This window comes from Apostichopus japonicus, chromosome 2 (assembly GCF_037975245.1).
Source record: "Apostichopus japonicus isolate 1M-3 chromosome 2, ASM3797524v1, whole genome shotgun sequence".
NCBI classification, from domain to species: Eukaryota; Metazoa; Echinodermata; class Holothuroidea; order Aspidochirotida; family Stichopodidae; genus Apostichopus; species Apostichopus japonicus.
In genome coordinates this window covers 25,894,563-25,912,924 of record NC_092562.1, presented here as the reverse complement: position 1 = coordinate 25,912,924, position 18,362 = coordinate 25,894,563, and the positions used below count along the sequence as shown (strand labels likewise).

At 38.1% G+C, this 18,362-nt stretch overlaps 1 protein-coding gene across 1 annotated transcript in view; it reads right to left on the bottom strand.

Moving 5' to 3' along the window:
• Positions 1-18,128, bottom strand: part of LOC139980230 (uncharacterized) — a 50,967-nt gene extending 32,839 nt beyond the window's left edge. The window contains exons 1-4 of the mRNA XM_071991758.1: positions 17,609-18,128; positions 3,326-3,445; positions 2,425-2,538; positions 1,174-1,287 (exon numbers count right to left, since the gene is read on the bottom strand). Coding sequence (XP_071847859.1) covers positions 1,174-1,287; positions 2,425-2,538; positions 3,326-3,445; positions 17,609-17,678 — 418 coding nt within the window. The 5' untranslated portion in view covers positions 17,679-18,128. The remainder of the gene's footprint in view (positions 1-1,173; positions 1,288-2,424; positions 2,539-3,325; positions 3,446-17,608) is intronic.
• Between the last annotated feature and the right edge of the window lie 234 nt (positions 18,129-18,362).

Genomic DNA, 18,362 nt, shown 5'->3' with positions numbered 1-18,362 from the left:
CTTGTAAGTTGACATTTATGACCTTGTCTTGTACCCAGGCATCTATTGTCTAGTGGCTATGCAAACATCAATGAAAGTATTCACTTGAAAATAAGAGACTTAACGACATGTTTCTTGCAACCGCAGTATATTATATTCTTCTTACAAAAACATCTGAATGACTCTACTTCACTTTACACAGCACAAAGATCAGACCAAGCAGGATCAGGTTTGATGTTTGTAGACTTAACGTGAAGGACGGATTCATAATAAAAGGACTTTTTTCCCCAGGTAATTTGCAGACACATTATTTAATAATTTATTTTTTTAATAATATAATAATTAAATGATATTTAATATTTAATATATAATAATAATTTTCATCATAATAATAATAATAATAATAATAATTTAATAATGTAAATTATTTTATAATTTTGTATTAAAATTTATTATATATATTTTTTTTTTCCTTGTTTTTCTCAATTTATCAGGCCTGACAAGTGCAGATCAGGTGGTACAGCCCCAGTGATTGGTCAATTATGGTGGCCGGGTACATATGGGACATAGAGTAAGGAATAAACTGGCTTGACCTCAACACCCCCTGATTGTTAATATACTTTGAAAATGGTGGTTGAATTTGGCAGAAGTTCTTATAGTGCTTAAAACATATATATATTGTTTATATTGATTTAAATACAAAGCAGTCATATTTATCTACCCAATGAAAGATTCAAGAGGGTCCAAAACTATATGATTAGCCAATGTGAGGTCAAGGAGGTCTGCATGGGGTGACAGGTGGGAGAGTGAAAGGAGAGTTTCTTTAAAAACAATATATACAAATAAAAACTCCTACAAGCTTAAATGTACACATACATGTTGGTGCTATAACCAAAATATGTTGCAATTTAATGTCGGCGTAATTTCGTATGCAAATTAACTAATCTAGTTCAAAACATGGCCTCTCTGAACCACTCATCCACTAACCCGCCGCACCCCCCCCCCCCACACACCACCGTCAAACCCTTCTCAAACATACCTTTCGTACTACCATTTTCCAGTGCAATGTCAAGAACTATTACAAACTTCATCAAATGCAATTTGTGGATTATCGATTCATTTCTGGGAAAATTATAGCTGTAGGGTTAAGCAATTTCAAGAGAATGATATCAAATCTACATAATTAATACTCACAATTTTCACAGTTTACACCCTCATAGTCTTCAGGGCACTGACAGGTGTACGTAAGGCCTTCGGGAAGGCAAGTCCCACCATTCAAACAAGGATTAGGAACACACGGATCATTCTCTTCATGGAAACAACAGCAACAACAAAAAGTTTTATTATGTGAAATCAACAGTTTCAATTAATTTTGAACCTTTTAAAACAATGGGGTTCCTGTTCTCCAAAAATCTGAATGTTAACATTCTCAAACTATTTCAGTGATAAAAAAATCCTTAGGAAATGAGGTGCCAAACTTTATTTGTTTTTTGGTGTGGGAGGTGGAGGGGGAGGGGCAGGGTACTTCATTCAGTTAAATTATTCAGTGTACTGAAGTTGACTACCACAGCTTCCACTGTGCCAAAAACAGCTGATCATAACGTTCTGCTATCCCATGTCACCTAATACATTAACAGTAGGATAATAAATTTATTTGGTGATCAGAAAAATGTATGAAAATCTGTTCATTTCAGGTAAGTAAGATAGGAGAGATAGCCAGAAAGTAAACGAATAAGCTAGACTGTCTTTTCTTAACTTGAGCGCGGTGCACTTTGGGCTAATGTGTCGATTGCAAGAACTTTTCCATGCTATTTGATCCCTACGTTGACAGCATTTTATTCCAAAGTTTCAGGTTCTTCCAAACTCTTACACACTGAATACAAACAACAGTTGTTTGGTGAAAATATATGCAGATTGAAATGTGTGGAAATCAATCAGCTCGTTGTGAAGAAAAGCTGGAGAAGTGTATTAAATGGATTACCTCAAAAGTCAAGAACAATAACCATTAGAAGTTTAGAATTCCACAAGTAAAGAGGAAGGGGATACTGTACATATGCATTCACAGTTGTGACTCTTTGCAATATAAAAGTTAAGTTAACTGCTCAAGATTACAGTATTACTGGACTTTATCAGTTTTTTCTCCAGTTTTTAAATTTCCATCTTGTTTTTTAGTGCCGTAGTGATAAATCGTAAAATCTATCGCATGTTTTGACTAAAATCCATCTGGAACCTGATAAAATGAGTGAGATGCCTTCCTTTTGTAGGCATATATGTCTTCTGTGCACAAGTTTCCTCAAATTTGTCAACTTTTTTAACTGCATATATGCATCTGCGAAGGCTTTTTCTCATCCAGACTGGAGTGAACGCAACCTGAAATTCACATTCAGATCTTTGATGGGTTAGGCATTCGTAAAGAAGATATTTAATAAAAGTTAACAAAGTTACCAAGTTCACATGTAACACCACTGAAGCCAGGGGGACATTCACAAGTGAATTTTAGAAAATCGTCGGTACATGTTCCGCCATTTCTACAAGGGTTGGAGTCACATTCATCGATCTCTGGTGAATAAACAAACAAACAAATGTATGAAAAGATAAGAAAAAAATGTCTGATTTTGCAATAATGTATGAAAAGCTGTTAAATATTTCTATTCACAATTAAAATGTCTTTTGTTGATATTGTTTCGTAGTCCTTGTTTTCTCTTCTCTCTCTCTCCAGTTGTGTTTCTTAACTTTTAGGAGGGAGTCACACATAACTGCATACTATCTTAATGTGAACATACACAATTGAAATAGCCAATGTGTATGTAAAAGGTAAGAAAGGTATTGGTCTTAGATAATTTTCTACATTTCCAAACAAAATTTCCCATAAAAATCCTCACTAACGGTTATCTTTGAAACAACTTTGTGAAAAAAATCAGAAGATGTGAAGACCATGATAAAGTGATTAAAACAAGAAGAAACACTTCCTAATCATATGGATATAATAGCTTTACTAGTGCCAGTCAAGCTATGAACCCCATGATTTGCCATTCTTCGCCCCTCTTGCCCCTTCCCCCAGTCCCCTCCCTCCCCTTGAGAATACCAAAACAGCCCAGAGAAAAATGCCATTGAACAAAGATAAAAAAGGTATTTAAGCAAACTTTCAAAACAAATGTAACAACTATTTTGGGACTGACCTGATCGAGCTGTTGTTTTTGTAAGCAGGTTTACTTCTAGAAATCGTTACATAATCATTGCTTCACCGAGGACCGAAAGAAACTTATGGACTTACTACATGGACATATAATGTGAATGTGCAAGAAAAGTGCAGTGGCTTAATGCTTGCCGTGCCATGCTTACAAACCTGCCTCACAGTTCTGACCAAGAAATCCTGGAGGGCAAACACAAATGTAACCAAATTCTTCATTCAATGGATCTTGGAAGCAAGCCCCATTGTTGGTGCAGGGATCTGGTCTGCATGGATCTGAGAAGATAAAAGGCCAAAATAATATGCGATCAATTAAGAAAGAAATAGATAATCCCAACAGATTATGAATTTGGGGTAACTTGTTGAACTCTCATTGGTCATTGCTCTGGTCCCCAACTGGTTTCATTGTTGACTGGCTATGAAAAGTCCTGATTCGTCCATTAAGTTGAGTCAAGGTTATTCACAACCTCCTTTGATTGGATTGTTCAAGCCTGCTGCTATATGTGATAGATCTACAAGAGCTTTGTCTTACACAACTTGAGAATAGCTCTCATTGTCATTGGGCAAGAATCAAGTCTTTGAATGTAAGTCAAAGGAAAGTGACAAGTCACAAAATTATACCACTGTAGTCCAAGTCCCTGACCCAAGATGCCAACACTGGTAGATCCCTTCCAAAGTTCCAGTCTACACCCCACTGCTTCCAGTACTTGAGTTATGCGGTACAGTCCAGCAAATTAGTGCACTGTCCTCCACCTGGCATTAACCTTCACGGAATGCATGTATGTCAAGCATTTCTAATAAGTGCATTGAAGCAAAACTGTAAACACTCAATATTTACATGATCATTACTACAGCTATACATTGTTAATACTTTTTTAATTGTGTACTGTAGTTGACCTTTGTATATAAATGCATATGTATGTATACACATAAATCATAAATATTGATCATTTCTAGTTTCATTTTCAGTGTAGCATAGGCTACATTCATCATTATTATTATCATCATAAACCTGCATGGTTTCCCCAAAGATATGAAGATGGTTCATGACTAGCAACCCATGTCATCTTATCATGTCATCATCTAGAGTAATTGATGTGTCCAGGTTGATGAGAATGGGAGGTCATGCAGCTGGATACAGCCAAGGGTCAATCACAGGGTCTGATATAATATGCCAGGCTTTACAATAGTGGGGTGGAAAAGTATGGGATAATGAGTACGCTTTCAGTTCATTAATATAGCCTAGACAACAGTATAGACCCAGACTCCAGAGTGCAAAAAAGTGTCCTGACTCTGCATGTCTTTTCCATTTTGATGTCAGTTCAGTGGCTACCTACCACCCCGATTGTGGTAGGCGAGGGATTTATCCCGCTTCATTTTGGAATAAAGCAGGCTCACACTTTCAGAAAAGCTTCCTAATATTAAAAGACCCCAAGAAGATTAAGTGCAGGCTGGCCCCAGACTGGAAAGTTTGCATTTTGCGCGGGCAAGTGATCAGTAATTTTTCGCTCCATGCGCGGCCATGGCCAAATTTCACGGATATCTGCGCGGTTGAGGGTCCCTCTGGTTTTGTCGCCATGACTCCATGACCATGAGGACTCTATATCGCGAAATTTTGATCAGCAATGTAGATTATTTGAATTATAACTAACTGATCGTGTAACTTAATTCATCTTCTTCATATAAAGGTTTAAACGTGAATTGACGATGTCAATGCTTATCCAAGTCAGGAGCGGCGAGATGCGGAGGACAACTGGGAAAATTGACCAAGATAGACAATACTGAGAATTTTTAGCTGACTTCAGAACCCACATACAGCATCCGCTGGCCTTTAGCTTTACCTAAGCCTTGGTAATAGTTATACAGCCTACCAAAATCAGTAAGTTATATTTGTTATTACTAGGCTAGGTCTAGCCTATATATAGCGATTGCATAACCATACTAGGCCTACATCCTCTTGTTTACAGTTTAGTAATGGTATCTTAGGTTAGTCCGAATGTTATACTTTGTAGGCGTAGGCTGCGTGCAGTTTAGTCTAGGCCTAACGTTAGGCTTGAAATTAGGCTACTGTAGCTTAGTGCAGATTTACAGTAATTTGTTTTATACCACATGCATGACAGGACTTCCACACATGGCAATTTGACGACTGTTACATTTCCTGCAATTTTCTTATGTCTTCATGTTCTCCCATTTACTCGAAAAAATTAGCAACAACCTTCTTTCTGTCGGCAGCCAAACCAACAAGTACGGTATTACCAAGCAACCGACCTAATAAGTTTCATAATATTCGCTATCCCATCGTTTGCAGACGACACAGTAACTTAGCTATATTTGTTTGTTGCCCGGTTTCCGAATGTTTACCGGGACCAAATTCATATAGTCTCTGGCAAAAACATTGCCCAGCCACTGAGCCAGACCACATTATGCCCGACTGGTAAAAAATCGAAGAAATTGTGATAAAACCGAAATTGTTAGAATTCCTGAGGTACCTTGAAAGGAACTCTGTACTCATTTGAAAAAGTTTCTATCTTTGCTTAATTTGACGAACGCTGGTCTTCAATAACGCATGCGTAGAGCTTGAAACAATAAATTGGTCCCTGAATTAGTATTCATTGTTTGCGAGTTGACTGCAAAAAGAAGGCTAATATTTTGCAATGTTCAACAAAACTTTTCAACTAGGCCTATATATTATACCGGCCAAATAAGTATCAGGTAATAAAGTCGAGAAGATCCCTCCCTCCCCCCCCCCCCATCCCTCCGGCCGCAGTAACTTAGAATTGCTGTTTTCCATCATCGATCACACCGTGACCCTGGATGCAAGCCAAGCAAGCATTAGGGTGAAAGCACTTCGTTTTCTAAAGGATTTCACTTGGTTGTGGCCTACTTATAAGCGTTCAGTGGGCTGTTAGTGTTCATTGGCTGATCTGTTGGGCTGAAACTCGTGCTCATGGGCCGACCCGTCATCATATATAGCCTATAGTCAAATTACTAAACGGTCGTTTGTGAAAAATTAGGATCGAATATGTTCATGTCACAATGTAAAACATGGTACCTCACCCAAATGGAAATTAATTTTTATTGAGGATAACTGAATAATGATGTAGACTTCCGTGTTTGAATAATATAAAATGAATTCTATCATGTAAAAGGTATCGAAACTCAAGTTGATATCCTGCTCGGGGTAAAATTTCTGACGCTTTCATGAAGCTTCGCCATCCAAAATGAAAAGCCTATAGAGACTTGACAAGGACGACAATGGAATTTCTACTTGATGAGGCAAAAATAACCTTTGGGCGTTCTGCAATTTACTTCTGGGCTATAGGTATTATAATGGTTGTGAAAATACGACATTGTCCAACCGTTGTTGAAGCAACTCATTGGCTGGCTTTTATAGTCTCTAATCACATGAGTTTGAAAACACTTCCGATGCATTCAAAAGCAGCTTGAAAATTCCACCAAGCGAATAATATTTCCATTCTAAGTAAAAGGAAAGGAAGGAGCGACTATTCCTGTGTCTGTGTGAAAATCACATAACCAAGTTCAACCATGCATGCAAGACAATGAAGACGGTACGAAATAGGGTTAACTTATGGGAGGCAAAGCAAATATGAATTCAAACCCTGAATGAGAACCGAAGATTACAGAAAAAGCGAGGCGGATCGGATCCAGGACTTTCCAGGCTACAAGCATCGGTAAATTCAGAAATTGCTATCAGTACCGACTCGAGTTCATAACAAAACATTGGGTAAAGGGATGCCCCAAAGCGGGACAGGTAAAATCAAGCTCACACAAAAGGTTACGGGCCCGTAGCCCAGATTCCCCCACCCCCCCCACACCCCACACGTGTATCCGCCCCTGAAAAGGCATACAACCGTACCAATGTTTGCTCACTAGAGACCCTATTGCTCACAAAGCAAGTGCGCCCTCAGTTTGACGAGTGAGTGGTGAGCCCTCAGTCCTATAATTAATGACAGTGTGTCAACTTAGACTAAGAGGAGTTATATAAATATACGAAAGAAATAGCGCAATTCCATAAGAAAGAAAGCAATCGTAGAAACAAATTATAGCAAATATGGTCACTTCCCTACTTGGCTTCTTTTGTACAAATTAAAGAGAATTAAAGAGAAGAAACTATTAAGATATTGTAAAACTATACAATACTGTCTTTCATAAACTACAATAGGATTGCTTCCGTTTTCACAATGGAAATAAGAATTGCAGTACACACCATCTGACACATTGTACACACGTTGCCCATAATGACCGAGTCCCTTAGCCTAACATGGTTTTTAAAACATTTTATCCTTCATGTGCAATTTTTTTTTCTACTTCTTCTTTTTTTGGCCCAAAAAGTAGAAAGTAAAGAGGCCTTCGCCTTTAATGCACTGTACCGTTTTCTGTATTGCCAACAATTAAAACCATTAGGAACATAAAAATAGTGGCATAAAAAAGTTGTATAGTTTAGATCTCCTACGGCCTAGGTAGCAGAAATAATATACTGCGGGTAACAATAATATATACCGTACTATATAAGTGAACAGTATAGGGACTGTGGCTGGGAAATTAAGCTGACCCATGACATCAATCTTTCTCGAGGCTATTATATGAAAGTTGTAAGGAACATAAATACTTCCATTATATACAATCAATGCGTTGCCAAGTGTACCCAACTGCTAGATGAGTATGCCTTTGATGTAAGCTTCTCAAGTCGGCCGATTGGCCAACCACCGGCATTGTAGAAATAGTTAAGCCGTTTAGTTGAGTGACTACACGTATTATGTTACTATACGGTATAACCGACTATTATCATTATCCCGTTCGTATTTTGGGGCGTCTCCAAAATACAGAACCGTATCATACGGCAGCTCTTTATATATATGAATGATTCATCATCGCCGTAATCATACAGAATTCTTTAAGTTGGTACTTGTTCACTTTGAACACTGCATGCTTTTTACCCGCCACCCGCCACTAAATTACCATGGATACGTGCAGACGGTGAGGTACAGTTCAACGGGCATGTGGGTGAACGATACCATAGATAAAGCCTAATTAGCGTGAATGGCGAGAATGGCGTGAATGACGTGAATGGCTAAACATTGTTAGTACAATTACTCCTCATTAAAATAAATAGGATTTATTAATATAGAGAATATACGAGTGACGAGCTTACCTGTCTCCTCACAACCTTAAAAGAAAAACTTACAAGCGCTAACACGCTCCGAAAATGCTTATGAATAATGTTTGATGTTCCGACATTTTAAGCAGAGTTGCATTTCGCGGCACCTGATGGTCTGGTCGTGGCGATGCGCTAGGTGGTTTCAATAGAAAGTTGGAAACTTTAACGTTTTGTGTTTGCTGGGATAATTATACCTGTTACTTCTCAAATCTCTTCATGTCGAGATGAGAATTATGTCACTTTCGTAGCTCAGTAAAAGTTTCCAACTTTCTATAGAAACCACCTAGCGCACCGCCACGACCAGACCATCAGGTGCCTCGAAATGCACCTCTGCTTAAATTGTGGGAACATCAAACATTATTCATAAAGCCAGGGGCGTCGGAGCCGGTACGGCAGGTCCGGCGAACGCCGGACCAATATTCACGGCGCAAAAAAAAAGAGAAAAAAAGGAAGGACTAAGAAAAAAAATGGCAAAAAATAAAGAACCAAAATGAAACAAGCAAGTAGGCTAAATGTGACTACTCTGGCATTGCAGGGGTCTTGTTTTCAAGCTCGGGAAGTGCCATTTCCTGCAATCTGGGAGGTATTTTTTCAAAATGTTCTCCATTACGCTACGCGCCAACCATGGTGGCGCGTAGCGCAGTTTGACCTACCAAACGTCCCCCCGATAATTATGATAGATGGCCATACTCTGATCTGCCTTACCAATCCCAAATAGCTTCCGACGCCCCTGAAGCGCATACTATATGTTCGGAGCGTGTTAGCGCTTGTAAGTTTTTTTTTTCTTTTAAGGTTGTGAGGAGACAGGTAAGCGAGGAACAAAGTAAATAGGCCTATATGCACTGGGGCTACGCTGAAACAACAAAACAATGATTTAGACCCTGTGACTATGTGCATGGCCCCAGTTTTATATACACCCGGCTTTCCTCTGAAAAATGAAATAATGCTTACTCCAAATGTCAACAAACACACAGTCATTTACTACAAATTCAACCCAATAACTCAAATCCTTATAGTATGTAACTTTATACAAGTTAGAATGTCGCAATGACATATGGCTGGCCAAACCCACCATAAGACTATTTTCCAGCTTTTATATTTACTAAAATATTGATAAATTTTGCAAAAAAAAAATGAATTTATGACCTTTTACTAAAGACCTTGACTTTGACACATTAACAGTTGATACAGACAATGATCTATTAACAATTAAAATGACTACCGATGACCTCTGAAAAGACCAAAGACATTGGATTGGTATGAGATTCCCTCTGCAGTCAGTTATTAAAGATGTTGATTTCTTGATAGGGCCTAGGCCTATATCAAAAGAACAGATTTCTACCGATGAAGTTTTACCAAGGAAACTGTTTCCTCGCATTCGTTGCATAACAGACAAGGTATACGTAAGTATTATCATTTCCTATATGAAGCCAACGCATACAGGCTGTAACTACGCTATACAGCGTTGTGGGGATTTTAATTTGGAATTGCTTCATTGAATTTCTCCAGTATCAGAAAACTAATGTCCGTGGAATTTCAATCTGCCTTTTCATGGACCATGGGATACAAAGCCCGAGCGTTGACCCTGTTCTCTCCAAAGGTCAGAGACTCACCACATCACAAAAGCTTACATAAGCGCCCAGGGGATCGAGGTTGCGTAAGATAGAGCCTATACCTATATAGCTATCGGACTATATACTTGTTCAGTTTTACACCCACGTATATTTGGAATACCAGTTTAACTGGTCACTGCGCGCGGCAAAACCATGGCGTTTGGCAACTAAAATTTGCCACAACTTCATGGTTCTTCAAACAGAGTATAACTAGGCTCATACCGTGAGTTTGTCGTATGTTGGTAGTTGATTGTTTATCAATAATATCGCTGTCAAATGTCTGAAACGGCCTTTTAAACGCTATACAGAACACACCACTTATCGCAAATAGTTTCAGATCTTTATGAATGTGGTGGAATTTGTAATTATGTATCTGGCAACATCAAAAGATACGAGATCGTCGAAATTGACATGAACAAACCGCTTTGCTTTATGATAACGGATACTCATTTATTATCCACATATAACAACATAGGAATTTGCTCATGAAGAAATACAGATACACATTGACGCCTTGAACGATGAGATGCATTGTCAGCTAAATAAACATACAAACGTTTTCACCTTTCAAGGAGAAGTTGGCCCCTAACAAGAAGATGTGAAAGTAAATTTTATTTTGAACAACACGTGTCATGAACATATCACACACCACTTGCTGTGTTTCTACTTCCTCATATAACAAAAGAGTCATGTGGCATCTTTAATCGTTATGTCGTGCATATATGAGTGCCAAGTTGTCTGATACCAGGCACGTAGCGAAGGGGGGGGGGGAAGGGGCGACCGCATTTTTTTGTATGTTTGTATGATATCGCTAGTATTTCAAAATAGAAAATGCTTAGATGCAATTTACAAGACCTGGGAATTAGTGACAGTTCCAGCGGTATGGAAGGCATTTTCGGCCAAAATTTTCTTGTACGATTCGCACCAACACATGGTGGTGCTACGCTTAAATAGTTTCCAGTGCCGAACCTACGGCTCTAATAGTTTGCCTACAGGTTCGCCCCTCCCTTGGCAAATTCATCGCTTCGCGCCTGCAGTCTGATGCTAAAATATATATGAATAGCTTTCAATATGTTCTAGACCCCACCTCCTCCTCCCATTCTACTCGGATCGCTGGTCGTTTTCATGCAGACAAGACAGTCACAAAAAGGAAAGCGATAATCCTGGAGAATAAGTTCCTAGGTAACAAAGCATGACCAAAAGATAAGGAATTGGTATGAGAGTTCGAGAAAATGTCCAAAATAGTCGGCACATTGTGCACGGAGATCAATCTCACGCCGTGCTGAGAAATGTCTTTAATTGTTGATACACCTTTTAATGTTCCAAATCTCCTTTAAGCGGATTTGTATTGAAGCACTGAACGCCAATACTCGCATTTTAAAGTCGTTCGATCCATGTATTGGTCCACTTAATGTACAAACAAGGTCTTCGGCATTTTGTACATGTCCCTATATGTGTCATGTACATGTGTCTTAGAACACAATATAAACATAATATGACTTTATTGCTCAACGAAGTTACACATCATGCATACTTTAATATTATGTGGAGGCTTCATTGAACCCCATGCAGTGTTTTATTATCGAGGAGCACTTCACGTCTAGTCCTTATCGACATGTTACTTTACGTTTAGTCCTTATCGACATGTTACTTTACGTTTAGTCCTTATCGAAAAGTAAAGTCATTTTAGTGCATATCGACTTCACTTTTCTAGTGCAATATATTCACAGAATCGAAATCCAAACAGAAGTCAAAATCAGAATCCAAACTTGGAAAAATTTGTTAGTATTTGAAATGAAACATGGCAGCTAATTAAGATAATTGATTATATTGTCATCAACGGTATTTTGAAGCATTGTGAGTCAATTGTCAACATTTGCTTACAAAATGTCGAGAAGGACTAAACAGAATTCAAAATTGAAACCAAACTTGGAAATTTCTTAGTATTTGAAATGAAACATGCCAGCTAGTTAAGATAATGGATTATACTGTCATCAACGGTATTTTGAAGCATTGAGAGTCAATTGTCAACCTTTTCTTACAAAATGTCGATAAAGGACTAAACAGAATTCAAAATTGAAACCAAACTTGGAAATTTCTTAGTATTTGAAATGAAACATGCAAGCTAGTTAATATAATGGATGATATTGTCATAAACGGTATTTTAAGCATTGTGAGTCAATTGTCAACCTATTTCTTACCGAAAGAAACAAAACCTATAGTGGGCTTTTAATGTCATACCCCCCGCATATATATATATATATATATATATATATATATATATATATATATATATATATATGTATATATATATATATATATATCTGTTTAAAGTATCTATTTCGAGATCCGGCTTTAGGAATCACAAATGATTTCGAGTTGGTTAGCATCATGTTTGATCTCTAGAGTAAGGCAAAATATGTCACCAAAAACAGAACTAGTATTGTTCGATACAGGTGACAAACGCCTACAGTGGAATTACGACCTTCCTTATCGGTTTCGAACCTCTGGACATACAATCAGCGTCCATAGCCTAGTGGTTAGGGGCGGAAGGCCCGTGGTTCGAATCCCGGTGGAGGCTGAAAGTTTTTTCACTGTTCTTGATTTTCCAACTCATTACGATTTTCATTTATATATATATATATATATATTAATTAATACAGTATTTAAATTAATACAGTATATGTCCCAACCGGACTGGAAGCGATAACTGGAGTTCTCTGTAGTAATATTAATCTCATTAATAACTTTGTTATGTGACACTGAAGTTTTGAAAAACATTTTTCATATCGAAGTTACAGTATATACATACAAAGCCGTTCATTTTCTAGCTCAGTGTTGACGAAGATTTTTGTTTTTGAATTTCGATCGTGCCTTTAGGCTTAAATGTACAGAATTTAGTATCAGCAACGTCGAAAGGACCTTCCTATGACTTAACAAAACTCTTGAATCAGATACAACGTAAAACGGTTTAGCAATTATTTGTTTAGTAGAATGCAAGTTCCCATTTGCTAGATCAAAATTATGAATTTTGTAGGCAATTGGTATTATCCGTGGGACAGAATTTTAAACATTTGTCGTGACGTCATGGGTAACAATATGTATTTTGTGTTCAAAAATACTGTATACATATATATATATATAGATATATATACAGTAGAAAGGACATCAATTTTATATGAATTCCACTTAAAAGAAGCATGTATTGGTTTGCTAAATCTCATATCTTTACCGATAAAATTGAACTGCCGTGCTATGGATCACTGGGTGGAAAACTGCTGTGATATAGAAACCTTTACTCGTAAAAGTGCTATGCATCTTGTATCAGCCGCCTTGGCGAGTGGTGTTTGTGGTGATTAGATGCAATTGTTTGATTAATGAAACTAATTGCCACTAATTAACAGGTCATTACTTGGTTAACTTTTCATGCGTAACATGCGAGAATACCAATAATACACCGGAACTTCGATTTTCAACTCCTTGAAAAAATAAAACTGTGTCACAGAGGAGGAAGTTCACTCACTGTCCCTGAGAGTAATTTTGTAAGCCTATTATACACATGGGCCAGTGGTTCTTCGACTTTAATAAGAAAGTGAACATTTTGTTTTATTTGGCTCCAATTCTCTGCAAGCGATAAAACCACTGAAGTCGGGTGTTTAATACACCACAAGACCAGAACCAGGTCAACAGATTGTGTTACCACCAGCCACTTAAGACAAATTTAAAACGAAGGTTAGGCGTACCTTGTTATGTTATATGTGCGTGCTAAAGCAGACCCGTAGCGAGGAATTGATGGAAAACCAACAACTTGACAAGTTGCTGTACAGATGAGGGTAGCTCTGATAGGGGAAAGAGTGGCCTGCTCAGAGGGTACGACGACTCCACTCCCCCCCCCCCACCGGAGCCACACAAAGGATTTACAAGTATATGCTATGATGTATGCATATACTACATGCTCCATAACGAAACCTCTTTTAAAACTTGCTATAGTTGCACGAATCTGTTAGAATCAACTTGGAAATAGTATTGTAAGTTCCTTAAAGTTCATCCGTAGCGAACCCAAATTTTAGCATGCTCAAAATTTCCTAGAAGTTTTTAAAAGTGTGACTTCCCTCCTGGTGGTTCTGTATTTTCAAGTTTAATTCCATACCGACATTGAGCACTGTTTACATTTAGGCAAACTGACCCACATATGGGACATTGACCCACATATGGGAACACTGACCCACATATGGGGACACTGACCCACATATGGGGACACTTACCTACATTGGGACCCTCAATGAGCAGGGAAAAGAGACTATACATAAACTAGACAGTGGTCCCCATACAAAGATATACATAGGCTTTTCTGATACGTTTTGGCTACCATCAGATATAGAAGCTATCATTTGCTATTAAGGACATTCTAGAGGAGGAAACTATCACCCGGTCCCTCTCTACCATTTCACTGACCCTTGCACACAAAACCTTGCACACAATACCACATTATCCAATACCGTGAAAGATAGTGATATAGACCATCGATATCATAGTTGTTGCTGTTAGACATGTGATAGACGTGACAGGAGCGCATGCATGGAAGCTCTTTGCATTTACCAACCCTTTCACATAGTGGCTAAATACAATTTCTTGTTAAGAAGTGAGTGACGGAAAGAGTTGTTACTTTTCCAATTTTCTTAATACCCGTGTAAAAAAAAACGAACATCCGGGATCGAATGTTTCCATTCACAAGTGGATTTGATTATTTTGTCGATAAGTCTCTAATCTTACATTGACGACACAAAAAACATCTGACGCAAATCATATTGTATAATATTTGTGTAGTATGTACGGTGCTAGGTGGAGGCAGTTCCACATTAGTCACCAGATAACTATTCACTGCTACGGCTTATCCGATTAAATCCGGTGTTATCTTTGTGACTCGCCCTGTCAAAGAGTATACGAAAGTTTAAAGGATCCCACGCAGGCTGGGAACTATTGATGTATAGCATTGGATTCATTTAATGATAGGCTATCTTTAACATGTGGGCTAACGTTTGCCTATACATACGGCAGCTCCGTGTAATTTACATGTAACAGTATGTATGGATGCAAAACTACAAAACAAACCATGATGGTAGCTTCCTTTGGCGCTCCATAATATACTAAAAAAAGGTGAAAAAGTGGCACTCAGAAATTTATCATTGTTAGATCGTTCATTGTTCGTTTAAATTAAACTCCACGACGTCTAGGACTAGTTTGAATTAATAGAACCCCAATTAAATTCTTTTTGACAATTGTAGCAACCTACATATATTTCATACCTTTTAAAATTTGAACGGTTCATTAACTCTCACGTGTACTGATATATTATTTTACACTTGAACTTATTCTAGTCCATCCAGAGATCGTCTGGGCCCCATGAAAGGGTCTTTGGAGGGGCACCCCGTACGGGTAACCAGACGCTATTGTGTTACACAATATTGTCGTAGTATTTACATATAGGTCAACTGTCTGCTCGGGGAAATGGTATAGTACCTGTTTTGAGGACAACGGGGCCCATAGGAGAGGGAGGAACGAGTATACAACAATACATGTCCAATATTTATCATAGTCTGACCTGAAGAAAGCAACAAGAGGTCATTCACTTGGGGTAACCAGAGAACGAACCTGTTTTTTTCTATAGAAAAAGCAAATTGTTAAACTAGTTTAATTGACAACTTGAGAAATCAAAAGATATGGCTATTTATCCGCAGTCACTATACTTTAAAATTGTCCTGAGGCCATTTTCTATTAATTCGGTTGCCAATAATTATGGGATATCTAGGCCTCTATATTAAGTAACGTAAAGAGGGGCTGGTCTGGGCGATTTGATATTGTCCGGAGTTTTGAGATGTATTTCTATACAAAACCCAGACGACTGCAATGTCATTAGTAGCCTATTGACTGAACGTGTTGTACACGTGGAAGTGAAAAGACGAATATATATATATATATTTATATATATATATATATATATATATATATATATATATATATATATATATATATATATATATATATATATATATATATATATACATACAATTACATACAATACAAATACATACAATTAAAGGATGGGTGTGGCAATAGGGTCGTTGGAGGGGACCCCTGCAGAAAATTAACATGTTTTTCATCAATCGGTGCACTCTGAGGCATATTTAAATATTTAAAATATTTCAATAAGCATATTTCTTTAAGCATGATTGTTCTACCTACTCCTCCCCGCCCCCTGCTATTTCCTCAACGGCATATTTACCTTTGGAATAAACTCCCAGGCTCAACATAAAGAATGTCGTGTCTGTGGAGATGTTCAAAACTGTTTTGAAGACACCTGTTTTCATTGTTATAATTGTTTCTTTATACTCTCATTGTATAATGTGTACATATCTTTCACTCTCTTTTGTACAGCGCGACGGGACTTTATTGTATGTTGCGCTATATAAGAACTGTTTATTATTATTACTATTATTACCTAAGGACTAAGGATAAGGGCACCAGAGTTTTGGTCTCTCTTGACCACGCAAAATGGTAATATCACTGTTACCCTTGTCATTTGTGATCACTCGTTGCTTAACTATGTGGTGTCGTGTGGGTGTGTGTTGGGGGGTGGGGGGCTGGTTAGAAACCGCCAACTTCAACCCAGCGATTTCCAGAGTTTCTTTCATGTCCAGCAAACGGCAAACTTTGAACGTCAAGATTTTCCTTTCGTTCATCCTCCATGCATACAATACAGTTCATTTTAGTTCAAAGGTCATCAGTATTAAAGAAAAGGTCACCCGAATCCGTGAGGGGCAGGTGGAGCAAAGGCATAACCAATGTGGTGGATTTTAAACGTTTTGAAAACAAAACTTCAACTTTAACCGTCTCAAAATTGAACACATGGATCAAAATTCGCACCCTTTAATCATAGCAAACACCCCCCCCCCACCCGTCCTTCAGCACACCACGGTAATTAGTGATCATTTGTCCCCAGCTAAATGACCACCCTTACCCTACTACCCCCCTCACTCCCCAGGGTCTTGCGGTACTATTGTGAAACTCCTCCGGTTAAAACAGGAAGTAACCTTTTTAGAGTAGGCCTATTGTTTCAGATGTATACTTGACGTTTCAATCATACACAGCTTTCTCAATCATTGCGCAATGATCCACATTTGAGTTATATTCCTTGGGTTACTTTTCCGCGAGGGGGGGGGGGGTGGTGAGCAATTGGAGGCTATGATTGACTCTCTAACAGATTTCTGGTGCAACTAATAGGATCATGATTCTTAACCGCCGAAGCCTTTTCAGCTTGAATGACGACACTTTTCACTGGGAGGGGATGGGTGGCTCATAATAGTCGTAGCTAATTCAACTTTTCAACATTAATTTCAAAAGTTGACGAAAACTTTACGAAATTGCTTGTCCACTATAGCTTTCAAAGGTAAACAAATCGAATCGTGAAATGGGTGAAAGGCCGGCCTCCCTTGTGAGATATTATTTACATGAAGGTCGATATATGGATACATCGGAATCTAACTTAAAATGTAAGTCTATGTACACATATCGGAAAAGGCTTAAGTTAAACACTTGACATAGTTTTGTTCCAATTATAAATTGAATCAAAAAAGATTTCAAACTTACCTTGAGCATAAACTGTAACAACCGAAGCAAGTAACGAGACGACGAATGTTAAAAATATAGTCCTATCCATTCTAATCCCCGCCGTTTACTGCGGAGGTAAAAAAAAAGCACCGCACACCCGCGTTTTCCTCGCGTACGGAAAACCCCGTGTGTTTGTATACGATGATTTTTTATTGTAAATATACCAAGACAAGAACTCATAATAGGCCTACGCTACTGTACAATGCCATTGACGACATTAAGAATAGACCCCAAACGGCGGAAGATGTGTGTACTCCGCTTCCTAAGAACGGACTAGTGTGAAATCATATCAACCAAGGGTGCAAATATTAACTCCCCACGCGGTTGAAAAGACTAGCTTGCTAGAGAAAAAAAAACGTGGGTGCCAGATGATAAGATATTAACAATAGAATCGTGATACGGTTGGGTAATCCAAGAATCTAGACAGGTCCTGCTATATACTGTACACGGTATGAAATAGCTGATTTACTTTGGAAAGGGTTTGACAATAAAGAGATACCATTGTCACTTATCGATAAATTTCTATTGAATGGAATGCCAACTGACAATAGACTGGACGTCTGTTACATACACAAATAACATGCTGTATGACATAAGAGAGCGAATTGGAAACCAAATCGATTTCTGAATAAATCAAAAGGGATTACAATTAAGAGGAACATCCTTAAGAAAGTAAGTGGGTGGAGTGAGCCTCTGCTACACCCTTTCCAAGTATTTGCCTGTTGTCTCAAAA